Source organism: Arvicola amphibius, chromosome 12 (assembly GCF_903992535.2).
Source record: "Arvicola amphibius chromosome 12, mArvAmp1.2, whole genome shotgun sequence".
NCBI classification, from domain to species: domain Eukaryota; kingdom Metazoa; phylum Chordata; class Mammalia; order Rodentia; family Cricetidae; genus Arvicola; species Arvicola amphibius.
In genome coordinates this window covers 22643741-22657865 of record NC_052058.2, presented here as the reverse complement: position 1 = coordinate 22657865, position 14125 = coordinate 22643741, and the positions used below count along the sequence as shown (strand labels likewise).

General features: G+C 51.4%; 1 protein-coding gene across 1 annotated transcript; it reads left to right on the top strand.

The window, feature by feature from the left end:
* The first annotated feature begins 3191 nt into the window (after positions 1-3191).
* Adamts4 (ADAM metallopeptidase with thrombospondin type 1 motif 4) lies at positions 3192-11925 on the top strand. Its single transcript, XM_038349217.1, has 9 exons — positions 3192-4096; positions 5208-5531; positions 5745-5877; positions 6418-6588; positions 8139-8425; positions 8529-8715; positions 8990-9165; positions 10407-10582; positions 11049-11925. The coding sequence occupies exons 1-9, from the start codon at positions 3413-3415 to the stop codon at positions 11473-11475; spliced, it is 2565 nt and encodes an 854-aa protein (XP_038205145.1). The 5' UTR covers positions 3192-3412; the 3' UTR covers positions 11476-11925.
* The last annotated feature ends 2200 nt before the right edge of the window (positions 11926-14125 follow it).

Here is a 14125-nt window from a genome sequence, read left to right as displayed (position 1 = left end):
CTCCCGCGGCTCTCTCCTGAGGCAACTCCGCGGTGAATCCCACACTTCGCGCTGCGTCCACTCCCTGCACTTGAATTTACCTTACAAACTGCGCTCCCTCTAAGACCCCGCCGCACACTCTGCATAGGTGTTCGTTCCTTCACTGTGCCTTTCCATCTTCGTCATCCTCCTGCGGTAGTCCTTACGGCTATCCGATTTTTCTGAAGGCTCAGGTTTTGAGAACTCTTCTTTCTTTACGGAATCCAAGAGTTAATTCCCAGATGTCCGAAATCGGGATTATGGAAAGGGATTGTGGAAAAGTGCAGTTGGGTCTGAGAGCTAGCCAAAACAAAAAGGAATCGAAAGCCAAGACCACCAGTATTGGTAGTGTCGTGCAAGGGTGTGGAGCCACTTTTTACAAATGGAGATCCTCTGTTAGTGACCCTTATATCCCTACGGAATCACAGATTCAGGAAGCGTTCTTAGTGATACCTGGTAGCACCCTACCTCCATTCAGGACAGTCTCACCCTGCCACAGTCCTCCTCAGAAGGATCTAATAACATAGAAATGTAATAATAACAGGACTCTGGACCTAATTCTGTATGGACAAAGAGTTTTCTTGCCCTGGAGGCTGATTTTTTTCTCTTTCGTTCTTTCTTTCTTTTTTCTATTTCTTTTTTTTTTTTTTTTTTTGTCTCCAAGCCCAGCTCCAGCTGGGCCACCCACTCTTTGAGGTTCTACAATTTTCTCATTGGAAAGAGGCCTCCCCCACACCTCCCCCAGACAGGGTCTCTGGGATATAGCCCACCAGCAGTGCAGCTGGGTGGAGCAGACCGACCAGGGGAGCGGCACTGAGAATTCTTAGCTGCAGAGGAAGAGGAGAAAGCCAGATTTCTAGGCTGAAAATTGACCTAATGGGAACCATACCAAAGGGTGGGGCCAGAGATCCCTGGGCTGTGGGAACTGACCAAGACGTGATGTAGACAAGGCAACCCCCCAGAAAGCCAGGGCAGAGGCTTGGTCCCCTTACCCTCTACATGCCCCTCCCTTTTCTAGGCCTTCTTCCCTGCAATATAATTTAAATACTAAACGCAATAATGATGAGAGGAGGGGTTACTCATTTTTGTGTTAATGCAGCCTATGAGACGACAGACTCTAGTTTGCTTAGCCCTGGGGGTAGTCTAAGCTGAAACTGGGATGAGGACTCTTGGGGGGCTGCCTAGGACACTGCATCTTTTGTGCCTTCTCCCTTCTGCCAACACCCCCTACATGCTGTGGCTGCCACTCTATGGCCTTTTGTCTTGCCCTGCTCACTCACCCTCTTTGTTCTCAACTCCCGATGGGGGGGGGATGGAAAGAAGCAATAAGAGCACCCTGGTGACAGCTCCTCTTGCCCCTGTCCCTTCTGGTCCCTCATCCCTTGTGTGACTCCTCCAGCCTCAACCCCTCTGCTCAGGACCAGGGAGGGCCAGGGCATGTGATGAGGTCAAGAGGAGAGACTAGAAGTCACCACAGGGCGGGTAATTCAGGAAGTGATAGGCACCAGGGCAGGTATTAGTGACTGGAGCAGGAAGGGAGGGGGAGAGGAAGCCTTCTGATGAATACCATGTCCGTCCATGGGGACAGGAGGTGACAAGGCAGAGAATGAATAAAGGGGATGGGGTAGGAGAGGGGGTGCTTCTCTGGGAAAGGGAAGGGACTGCTGAGTGTACTCTCCTTTCTGGGGATTTCCTGGGGAAACAAGTGAACACAGGGTGGAGTGGACAGACATTGCCCTACTGCTGAACTCTTTGCTTCTTTGCCTTCAGAGTCATCTATTTATTTCCTTAGTCCCCTCCAGTTCTGAATCAGAGAACTCTGCTCCCTTCTCTAACACCCCACACATGTACCCACCAATCACTAGCTCCATCCCAGGTTCTAGGCTCCTGTTTCTCTCAGTACCCTCAAATGCTGTTTGCAGTCTCTTGCTCTGTCCCATGGAGAATGAGGAGTCAAAGATTCCAGGAACCACTGGATTCGAAATGTGGGGGTGGGGATCGACTTTGAGTAATTCTGGGTTCCCAAGAGAGCAGGTCTTGTCTAGGTGAGAGGCTGGCTGGCTTGAGGAAGGGGGGGGTTGGGGTAGTTGGGATTAGGTAGGAACAGGGCCAAGAGCCTGGGGGAAGCTACTGGGAGCTGAGCCAGGGGAATGGGCAGTCAGGAAGTCGGGGAGGAGGAGACCTAGGGTGAAATGGCTGTTCATGCTTTGGATAGGGTAGGGGTAACTCAGGAAGGCATAGCAGAGGGGGAGAGAGAGAGAGAGAGAGAGAGAGAGAGAGAGAGAGAGAGAGAGAGAGAGAGAGAGAGCAGAAAAGATATACTCTGGATCTTCCTCCTATAAAAAGAAAAGTAGTTGACTTGTCTCCTCCTTTGTCATCTGTTTATTTTCATCCCAACAGAAAGGTCCTGACTGCTGTCTCCTGCTTTCCTGTCTCTACTGCCTCTTCCACTTGGTCCCATCCTCTCTTCTCTCTTAATACTTCTTTACCTGTTCGCCACTTCCTTTTAAACCCAGACGGCTTGAAATCAGCTTCTGGGGTAGAGGGCAGCAAAAATGACATGTGAGGGTGTCAGGCTATTCCAGGCTGGACAGGAGGGACATGAATTCTCCCAGGACAGAATCTCATCTGTGTGTGTTCGCCAGGCCCTTTCCCCGAGTCCCTGCTTCCCTTGGGGCTCTGTCCCACCAAAAAGGGAAAGAGACAGCTGAGGGCTGCTGGTGGGATTTGGGAAAAGGATGTGTCATCAGCTGGCTCAGTGCCCATAATGCATCTGGTTGCTAGAGATTCCCTTCCCCTGGGCAAGTCCCTCTTTTTTTTTTTTTTTCCTTTCTTTCTTTTTAAGGGAAAGGGGAAAAAAAAGGAAAAGAAAAGAAACAACTAAGGTCTTTGGGAAGCGATGATACATGCGTCTGAGTCCCACTGACTGAGCTTCTGGCTGAGTGGCTTACAGATCAGCCAATCACACACAGAGGGAGGCTCGGGATGCTTAAAAGAGCTGGCGGGGAGACAGGCTGGGGAGAACCCGGGGGAGACCCACTGATACACAGAAAGGAAAGAGACTGATGAGAAGAGAGACAGAGACAAAGAGACAGCAAAGGGAGGCAGAGACAGAGCAGGCACTGAGGGAGAGCCACAATTGGGCAGAGGGAGAAGCCAGAGAAGCTGAAGAAGACACAGACAGGGAGAGACAAAGACCCAGGAGAGAAGGGCACAGGAGGAAGTTTTGGAGGAGAGAGGTCCTTAGGCGCTTTTCCTGAGCCCAGGGATTATTTTCTTCATCTTCTTTGAATGTCCCTAGCCCCTCTAAAAACTTCGCCTTAGATTTTGGCGCAAATCCGAGCCCCTCCGGCTTTAACGAGGAGTTTTCCATAGTTAGGGTGGGGAGGATTTGATGCCTCCAATGGCCTCAATCCATCCCAGCTGCAGCAGGGGTACCATGTCCCAGATGGGCTTGCATCCCGGCAGGGGCTTGACTGGGCACTGGCTGCGAAGAGCCCAACTCTGCTTGCAGCTTCACACAGTGCCTTTCTCTGGTCTGGAGTGGAGGCGGTCGCTGGTGCTGCTGCTGGCCTCCCTCTTGCCCTTAGCCTGGGCAGCCAGCCCCCTCCCTCGGGAGGAGGAAATCGTGTTTCCAGAGAAGCTCAATGGCAGCATCTTGCCCGGCTCAGGTACCCCTGCCAGGCTGCTGTACCGCTTGCCAGCCTTTGGGGAGGTGCTACTACTAGAATTAGAGCAGGACCCTGGGGTCCAGGTTGAGGGGCTGACAGTGCAGTACCTGGGCCAGGCACCTGAAATGCTGGGTGGGGCAGAGCCAGGTACCTACCTGACTGGCACCATCAATGGAGATCCGGAATCGGTGGCATCTCTGCACTGGGACGGGGGAGCCCTACTAGGGGTGTTGCAGTACCGAGGGGCTGAACTCCACCTCCAGCCTCTGGAGGGAGGCTCCCTTAACTCTGCTGGGGGACCAGGGGCTCACATCCTACGCCGGAAGAGTCCTGACAGCAGCCAAGGTCCCATGTGCAACGTCAAGGCTCCTTCTGGGAGCCCCAATCCCATTCCCCGAAGAACCAAGGTAGGCAACCCTGGAGTTTTTGTCCTGTGCTATCCTCCCGCCACGTCTGTCCTACTGACCCCTATTCACCCTGTCTCCTCCCACTTCCACTTCTAGCTTATCAGCCTTTCTCCTCTCTGCCTTCCCTATCTCCACTACCCTTACTTTGAAAAGTGTTGGCTTCTCCCTGCCTTAGCCATTTGCTTTGCTCTGAGGATTCCCCGAGGTAACACAGATTCTCTGGGCTGTAACGACCTCCCCCCACACACACACACCCCGCCCCTTCCTGGCCGTGGAGTCTCCTGCTGACACAGTTCCCAGCAGTAAAGCTCTCCTAACGGCCTGTTGGCCTAGGCTCTTTTCTCTGCCCCAGTGATTTTTACCCCCACCCCCAGCTAGAGAAGTGAAGTTTGAAGCCTGATGGGGTTGGGTTTTTTTTTTTTCTTTCTTTTTTTTTTTTTTGGCTTCTGACGTTGCCTTTAAAATTGTTCTGGCAAATGGTGAAGTAGGACAGGCGAGGAGAAGCATCCATACCTCTGGGTCAATCCTCTTCCCACACTGTGGGCTGGCTGCTAGGCTGCTGGAGGCGCCATCCTTTCCTCCCTCCCACTCCTGGGTCTCCCCCTTTTTTCTCTCCCACCCCTTCTCCAGCTTTAATCCAGACCAGACGCTCCTTCCACACCCGCCACGCTGAGATCTGGCCGTGGCCCTAGCTGCTGACTGAATTGTTCCTCCAACCACATAGGGCAGACACGTCGGTCGGCCTTGTCACAGCCCGGCCCTCTCTCGAGCTCTGCTCCGACAACCCCTGCCACACTCAGGGACCCCCAGTGCCCCTCCCCAGAGCAGTCCCAGCTGCTTTTCACCTCTGGGGCCCACTCAGCCCTGAAACGTGGCAAAGCCTTCTCCTCTTTCAGAACAACAGCTGATTCTTCAACATTACCACAAAAGCCCTGTGCTTTGGGGTTAGGGGGAGGGTCCAAACCAGTCACTTCAGGAATCCTGTGAGGCATGTGAGGGCCAGCTGACTCTGCTGAGTTCTAGACCCAGGAAGAGAGGGAGAGAAGGGATCCATGGGCCTGGGCGGCTGTTTCAGGACCCTCCTCTCATTTTTTTTTTTTTTTCTCTTCAGCGCTTCGCTTCTCTGAGTAGATTCGTGGAGACACTGGTGGTGGCAGATGACAAGATGGCAGCATTCCACGGGACGGGGTTAAAGCGCTACCTGCTGACAGTTATGGCTGCGGCAGCCAAGGCCTTTAAGCACCCAAGCATCCGAAACCCTGTCAGCTTGGTGGTGACTCGGCTAGTGATCCTGGGGTCAGGCCAGGAAGGGCCCCAAGTGGGGCCGAGTGCAGCCCAGACCCTACGCAGCTTCTGCGCCTGGCAGCGGGGCCTCAACACCCCTGAGGACTCAGATCCTGACCACTTTGACACAGCCATTCTGTTCACCCGACAGGTAAGGCTCCCAGGCAGTACCACACCTAAGAACCACAACACAAAGAGACACTGCCCATACACAAACCTGATGGAAAGGGCGTCCCTAAAGTCGTGCAACATGTACCTGGCCCCAGCCATCCTGCCGTGGGGTGACCATCCGGGCCCTGGCCATGCTGGGTCCTCACCAATCTGGATATCAGCCCCACGCCTCTTCTGTGCTCCTCCTCCACAGGACCTGTGTGGCGTCTCTACTTGTGACACTCTGGGTATGGCTGATGTGGGCACAGTGTGTGATCCGGCTCGGAGCTGTGCTATTGTGGAGGATGACGGACTCCAGTCAGCCTTCACTGCTGCTCACGAACTGGGTAAGGTAGCACTGGGGCAGTGTGGCCCCTGAAGTGGACCTGAAGGGTACTGGGGATGCTATAAGGAGATAAGGGGCTCACTAGAGTGCAAATGGGGGTACCAAGGTATTCTCTTCCTCCTCCTCCTCCTCCCCAAGCCTAGGTCCAAGTTCAATCTCCTTCTCTGTTCTGGGTGCAGACAAACATAGATTTTTCTATTAAAAAAAGTAGCAGGCAGGTGGGAACTTCTTTGAATTGTATATATGTACATGAATTACATGTTTGGAAGGAGAGAGAGTAAGGGAATGGGGACTGAGGATTGGGAGTCTTAGCTACAGTGGACAACATGCAGAAGAGGCCTTTCCTCTGGGGAAGAGAAGACAGAGCAATAGGGGCTACATATGGAACCTTCAGAGAACTATAAGGAGATTTGAGTTGGGGGAGGGGAGGGGAGGTGGAGCTGATCAACAGCAGCTGCAACCAAGCTTATGATGGACCACCCCCCTCCTCGAGGACACAGGATGGAACCCTTGGACGCTAGCAGGATCTCTTCTCTTACAGGCCATGTCTTCAACATGCTCCATGATAACTCCAAGCCATGTGTTAATCTGAATGGGCAGGGGGGCTCCACTCGCCACGTCATGGCTCCAGTTATGGCTCACGTGGATCCTGAAGAGCCTTGGTCCCCGTGCAGTGCCCGCTTCATCACTGACTTCCTGGACAATGGCTACGGTAAGCAGGCGACATCTTTCTCAGAATAAGACTTGATTCATGCCATCTCCCACTGGACTCTTCTTTCTGGAACATTTTCTATGGGCCCTACTGACTCCTCCATGTGTGCTGTCTCTGATGTATGTGATGGGGTGAAAATGCTGCTGTCTTTGTGTGGTTCCCACTTCCTATGAAAACAAATAGCACAGGTAAGGGAGGCAAATACTGGCTCCATACAATTAGAATTTACATTTAAACCGGGCAGTGGTGGCACACCTTTAATCCTAGCACTTGGGAGGCAGAGGCAGGAGGGTCTCTGAGTTAGAGGCCAGCCTGGTCTACAGAGCAAGTTCCAGGAAAGCCAGAGCTATACAAAATAACCCTATCCAAAAAAGAAGGAGGAGGAGGAGGAGGAAGAGGAGGAGGAGGAGGAGGAGGAGGAGGAGGAGGAGAAGAAGAAGAAGAAGAAGAAGAAGAAGAAGAAGAAGAAGAAGAAGAAGAAGCTAGCATTGTCCAGTGTTGAAATGGATTAGCTATAAATGTAATTACCTTGTCATTCGATAAAGTGTACAAGATAGCTGAACGACTTTCTCCAAAGTTTATTTTATTTTTATTTATGTGTGTATGTGTGTATGCATACATGCTTGAAGGTGCCCATGGAGGCCAGAAAAAGGGTGTTGGATCCCCTGGAACTGGAGGCAGTTTGTGAGTTACTTGATGCAGGCGCTGGGAACTGTACTCCAGACCTCTCCAAGTGCTCTAAACTGTGGAACCAACTCTCCAGCTGCCCAAAGTTACTGACTAGAGGCATTCTCAAGAATTCTATAGATGGGCACATGCCATCAATCCCAACACTGGTCTATGTAGTGAATTTCAGGACAGCCAGGACTGTATAGAGACCATATCTATTAAAAACAATGTGTAGCAGAACCAAGCAGTGGAATATATGCCTATAATCTTAGTATTGGGGAAACTAAGGCAGAAGGATTGCCACATGACTTCCAGGCAAGCTTGGGTTATGTAATAGTTCCAAGCTATATGATGCTATGGAGTGAATGAATCTCTGCCCCCAAGACTCCAGATAGGGTCGGCAAGATGGCTCAGCAGGTGAAGGTGCTTGCTGCCAAGCCCAATGACCTGACGACCTCTGAAAGTTGGCCTCTGACCTCCATACATGTGCTGTGGCATGTGCAAATGAACAAGTGAATATAATAAGAAAAAAAGGTTTTAAAGCCCAAATACTAGAAATGATAATAAATTCTATGGTGAGTAAGATGAGGCAGAAGCGCTTTGGTTCCTGTGCTGACTGAGCTCTTTGTTATGTGCAGACAGGCGGCTTAAGTTACTTCGCTTCTCTGGGTTTGCAGTTAGTTAATCTATAAGTTAGCTATACTAACAGCCAGTATCTCACAGTGGTGTGGTTAGTAAATGAAATCATATGGATTCAAGGCTTTGCCAGTACTGATCACATAATAAGCACCCTTAGCCACCAGGGAGCCCAGGCTCTCAGTTGGCAATCCTTAGTGCCCACCTCAGGCTCTTGCTAACTTTGTATCTTAACCCCCTTTCAGGGCACTGTCTCTTAGACAAACCAGAGGCTCCCCTGCATCTGCCAGTGACTTTTCCTGGCAAGGACTACGATGCGGACCGCCAGTGCCAACTGACCTTTGGGCCTGACTCACACCATTGTCCACAGCTGCCACCACCCTGTGCTGCCCTCTGGTGCTCGGGCCACCTCAATGGCCATGCTATGTGCCAGACTAAGCATTCACCCTGGGCTGACGGTACTCCCTGCGGATCCGCACAGGCCTGCATGGGCGGCCGCTGTCTTCACGTGGACCAGCTAAAAGACTTCGATGTGAGAGCCCAGGGCATGGCTCGGGTGAAAGGCTTGCAGGGAGGAGACTGGTTCTAAACCCAGGAGAGTGTGCTTATCCCACTTCCGTTCTGTGCCTCTGCAGATTCCGCAGGCTGGGGGCTGGGGTCCCTGGGGACCGTGGGGTGACTGCTCTAGGAGCTGTGGGGGCGGTGTCCAGTTTTCCTCCCGGGACTGCACAAGGCCCGTCCCCCGGAACGGTGGCAAGTACTGCGAGGGTCGCCGCACCCGTTTCCGCTCCTGCAACACTGAGAACTGCCCAAGCGGCTCAGGTGAGAGCTGGGAAGGCGGAGAGCCCTGGGAGGGGATGCTAGAGGAGAGGTGCTGTCCCTAGAGTGCGGAACTAAGGTGCTGGTGACTCTGCTGGGGGGGGGGGGGGGGGAGGAGACAGACGACGACTACTTTCTTTATCTTTCTAGAACTGTCCCTGGCAGTCTGTGAGGGAGAGAGATGTCATGCCAGCTAAGGTTCTGAAAGGCTAGGTGGAAGGCTGTGTGGGCTAGTGGGAGGAGAGAGAGGCTCAGTCTGCTCATTTTATCCCCATAGCATTGACCTTCCGTGAGGAGCAGTGTGCTGCCTACAACCACAGGACAGACCTCTTCAAGAGCTTCCCAGGGCCCATGGACTGGGTCCCACGCTACACAGGTGTAGCCCCGCGAGACCAGTGCAAACTCACCTGCCAGGCCCGGGCACTAGGTTACTACTATGTACTGGAGCCACGGGTGAGGACCAGAAACCCTTAGGCCCAGTCAGGGCTTACACACATCCCAGTGGTCTCTCTGGGGGGCGGGGAGAGTCCCTCCAGACCATTGCTGGAGTGCATTATGCCATGTTGGCCTGCCTACAGATTCACTATCTTGTTTGTCCACATCCAGTATTAGGGAAACAAATGCCTAACTCTGGATATGTGACCGGGGAAGCTGCTCTAACTTGTCGTATCTCTGTTTCCTTCCCTCTTTGTTCATCCTTTTGTACCCCATTTGATGAGGATGGAAACAGGTGGCCTTTTGGGAAGGTCCTCAGCTCTCCTTTCCAGGGAGTCCTCTCTCAAAGTATTGACTCTCGGACAGCCAGTCCTCAAAGGACAGACCTCCCAAAAATCACTGACATCCGGACACTCCCTTTGTATTACAGAGTGGCTGGTTCAAGGCAAAGCATGCCCTGCCTACCAGTTTTGGACCCCCTCTCATTCCCAGTAGTCTATAGAAAATTCCTACAGGTCTGTTGCCCTCTAGTGTCCATCTGGAGGCCATACCATTAAGTTTTTGTTGCTGGGACTAAAAACCCTTGCCTTCTCAGTTTGTGATCTTTCTAAACCTCATAATTTTATCCTTAGAAATCTCATGTAGTAATTGTGGGACCTAGATTTTGTTTATAAAGTATTTTGCACATCACCTGTTTCATAGGCAATGCTGGGAAAATGATCATATCACTATTATCATTATAATCCTGTAGAGGCTGGGTGGTGGTGGCACACACCTTTAATCCTAGCACTCGGGAGGCAGAGGCAGGCGGATCTCTGTGAATTCAAGGCCAGCCTGGTCCACAAGAGCTAGTTCCAGGACAGGCTCCAAAGCTACAGGGAAATCCTGTCTTGAAAAAAACAAAACAAGCCGGGCGGTGGTGGCGCACGCCTTTAATCCCAGCACTCGGGAGGCAGAGGCAGGCGGATCTCTGTGAGTTCGAGACCAGCCTGGTCTACAAGAGCTAGTTCCAGGACAGGCTCCAAAGCTACAGAGAAACCCTGTCTCGAAAAACCAAAAAAAAAAAAAAAAAAAAAAAAAAAAAAAAAAAAAAAAAAAAACAAAACAAAACAAAAGAAAAAAATTCCATATAGGTAAAGCCCCACTACATCCCCTTCCTTACCCATTTTTTTTCCTGATACCACTTTCCAGATGTTTAGCTTACAAACCCCTGCCTACTTAGCAAGAACCCTTAGCCATGTCCCTCCTCTACTCCTCAGGTGGCAGACGGAACTCCGTGTTCCCCAGACAGCTCCTCGGTTTGTGTCCAGGGGCGCTGTATCCATGCTGGCTGTGACCGGATTATTGGATCCAAAAAGAAGTTTGACAAGTGCATGGTCTGCGGTGGGAATGGTTCTAGCTGCAGCAAGCAGTCGGGCTCCTTCAGAAGATTCAGGTCTTTTCACCATTCCTGTTTCCCCTCTGTTTTCCTGGTCGCTCTGCTGGGCTTGGGGCTAAACGCTAAAGCGGGAGACAGACAAGCAGACATTACAATGCAGAGTTCCACACGGTGGACAGAGAGGACACAGGATGCCGTAAGAGCCTTTGGGGGCACCAGGGAAGGCCTCCTGGGGTGGTGACCTCGGAACTAAGAGTAGGAACTGCACAGGCCCCAAGGAGGCCGGGACTGAAATAAAAAGCAGCAATAGGAAGTGTCCAGTGAGGAAGACACACTTGCTGGTAGCTCTGTTCTCAGGTGGATACATGTCTCATGTAAGCCTGAAGACACACACACACACACTCAGGCAAACACAGTAGGGCAAGCTGAAGGGATTCGAGAGATGCCGAGTTCTTTACTTACTTTTTCCTTTTTCCTCACAGGTACACGAGTTCTTTACTTACTTTTTCCTTTTTCCTCACAGGTACGGATACAGTGATGTGGTCACTATCCCCGCCGGGGCCACCCATATTCTTGTACGGCAGCAAGGGGGTTCTGGCCCCAGGAGCATCTACCTGGCCCTGAAGCTTCCAGATGGTTCCTACGCCCTCAATGGTGAATACACGCTGATGCCCTCCCCCACGGATGTGACACTTCCTGGGGCAGTCAGTCTGCGCTATAGCGGAGCCACGGCAGCCTCAGAGACACTGTCTGGACATGGGCCTCTGGCCCAACCCTTGACGCTGCAAGTCCTGGTGGCTGGCAACCCACAGAACGCACGTCTGCGGTACAGCTTCTTCGTTCCCCGACCAGTTCCTTCAACACCACGCCCTCCTCCCCAAGACTGGCTGCACCGCCGGGCACAGATTCTGGAGATCATTCGGAAGCGTCCCTGGGCTGGCAGGAAATAACCTCACTCTCCCGGCTGCCCTTTTGGGGTGCCGGGGCCTCGGACTCATCTGGGAGAATGAGGAGGTTCTGCAGCTGCCTCATGCTAAAACACAGCAGGGAAGTGCTGTAGAGGGCGAAATCTGCCCTGCCTCTCTGCCCTAAACTGCAGGCTGGCCCTGCCCTGGCTTCCTGCCCTGGGAGGCAGTGATGTGTAGGTGAATGGAAAGGGGCTAGGAGACGCCCCCTATCTAAACTGCCCCCTCTGCCCTGCAGGTCACAGGAGGGAGAGGGGAAGGCAGGATGGGTCCTGGATCCCAGTTGTATTTATTTAGTATTTATTCACTTTTATTTAGCACCAGGGAAGGGGACTAGGGTCTTGGGGAAACTCAAGCCCCCACCCTAGCTATGAAATCCAGGGTGGTGGTAACAAATATAAGTGGTGTGTGTGTGTGTGTGTGTGTGTCTGTGTGTGTGTGCATGCGTGCACGCGTGTGTTTTTGTATGAGGTACAACCTGTCCTGCTTTCCTCTCCCTGGCTTTTTTTTTTTTTGTTGGCTGGGAAAGGGAGAGCCAGAGGTAGGATTGGCCTTCAGGGAGTGAGGGATTATCATATTTTTAAATGTACAGATTGAAGTCTGCTATTTATATGCCCCTCTGGGGGCCAGACAAATGTGGTTGCACCTTGGCCCCACATCTTTGAGCATTTGTTTTCTCGTTTGCCAATAACAATAATACCTCCCTTAGACATTTGTTGTAAGGGTTAAATAACATAAATAAAGAACTAGCATAATGCCTCACCCTCCGCAGGTACTCAGCAAATGGTGACTGCTCTTATTCTCATCAGCATTCTGTCCACACTCCTCCTCCATGGAGGGTCTGCCCTGCACTTAAAGCTGACAAGCACCCATCTTATGCCGTTCTTTATCCCCAGGCTCAGATCCCGTAGTTGTCCGTACTCTAAGATTGGGAGACACTGTCAGAAAAGGCCGTTCTGTCCATCACTTCCGTGGGCACATAACCACCTGAGGCAGACGTAATAAACACTTGGCAATATAGCCAACAAGAACACGAAGATACAGAAACCAAACAACCCAACTCCTTCAACACAAACAAGAGTGTAGTTGTAAGAGTGATGGTGTCAAGGGCTGGAGAAGGATGCTGCAGTAGCATCCTGGTACTCCAGAGCTGACGGATCTGAGCTTGAGCTAGGGTGCAGCACCTTATTACCTGGGTGATGTTGGGCAGGTCACTGAAACACAACTTTGGATTACAAACATATGGGGTCAATAGTAACTGCTCCCATTGCTCTGTGCTCAAGGATTTTCGAACAGTAAAGGGTGTTGTAACATGAGACGTGACCTTTGTGATGACTGACTTGGACAGTGACTCCACCATCCATCGATGGAAGCCCAGTAGACTTCTTGGAAGATGTGAGGTTAGAATGGAATTCAATGAGAGGAACAGGATGTGGTCTGGTAAGCAATAAACAGCAAAGCGAAAGAAAAAAAAATGTAGACGGATCTAATGAGAGTGGAGTCATCTGTTCAGTGGTGCAGAATGTGAGGAGCAGCACTGAGCAGAAATGGATCTCCTTTCCTTGAGGAACAAGATGAATCACCTAGTCAGTCTTGGGTGTGTTATAGATGGGACAGGTGGGCAAAGGCGTGGGGGAGAGTTTCGAATGTTAAGTGGCAAATGCAAACCTGCTAGGGATTGGGAAAGGGACTGGATGTTGAGGTGGGAAGGAGCTGTAGGAAGAGAAGACCCCAAGGTGAGGGTAGACCATGGAGAAACCAAAGGCATCTTGCTCTGCCATACCACCTTCAGTGGGAACTGCCAGACATGACTTGAGACGCAAAGCAGGGCCTCTGAGGTTGAGAGGTGGGCCCAGAGGTTGTCGATGGTTGCGTGTGTTCTCTTCAGTGGAGCTATGCTGTGGAGTATTAGCTTAACTATGCAAAGATGTGTTGCTTTGGTTTATGCTGCATTTGTTTAACTATGAAAAGATGTGTTCTGTTTTACCTTGTCTGCTTAAGGCACCTGATTGAACTAATAAAAAACTGAGTGGTTAATAGCTAGGCAGAAGAGGGATAGGCAAGGCTGGCGAGCAGATAGAAAAGGGACCAGCCAGCTGGGCGCCCAGCCAGCCAGACATGGAAGAAACAGGAAAGCAAAACGGACAGTACGTAGATGAGGTAAATGAGCCTCAGGGAACCACATAGATTAATAGAAATAGGTTAATTTAAGTTTAAAAAAAAACTAGCTAGAAACAAGCCTAAGCTAAGGCCGAGCATTCATAATTAATAATAAGTCTCCATGTCATGATTTGGAGGCTGGTTGTCCAAAAAAGCCAGCTACAGAGCGAGGCTTTGCTGATCAGGTTCTGTATGAGACAGAGCTTCACACCGTGCCCTGTTCTTTATACCACCCAGCACAGTGCCAGCCTGCTCACTCTGCAGCAGTGCCGGAAAGGGATGGCCTCTCCCTAGCAAGCATGGCTCCCCCTGCTGTTCTTGTTCTCTGCTGGGTCTTATGGTCCTGCTACCAACCAGGTAGGAGGAGAGTGGGATAAAACTACGGTGATCTTCAGTTGCTTTGTCCAGCCGGTAAAATTGGACCATATGTTTATGGACCTTAATACTATGAACTCATGGTGCAAGCTGAGCTCTG

Coding starts and splice junctions, on each gene's coding strand:
- Adamts4 (XM_038349217.1), top strand. CDS start 3,413: ATGCCTCCAATGGCCTCAATCCATCCCAGCTGCAGCAGGGGTACCATG. Junction 5,878..6,417: donor CACTGCTGCTCACGAACTGG/GTAAGGTAGCAC, acceptor CTTCTCTTACAG/GCCATGTCTTCAACATGCTC. Junction 10,583..11,048: donor GGCTCCTTCAGAAGATTCAG/GTCTTTTCACCA, acceptor TTTTCCTCACAG/GTACGGATACAGTGATGTGG.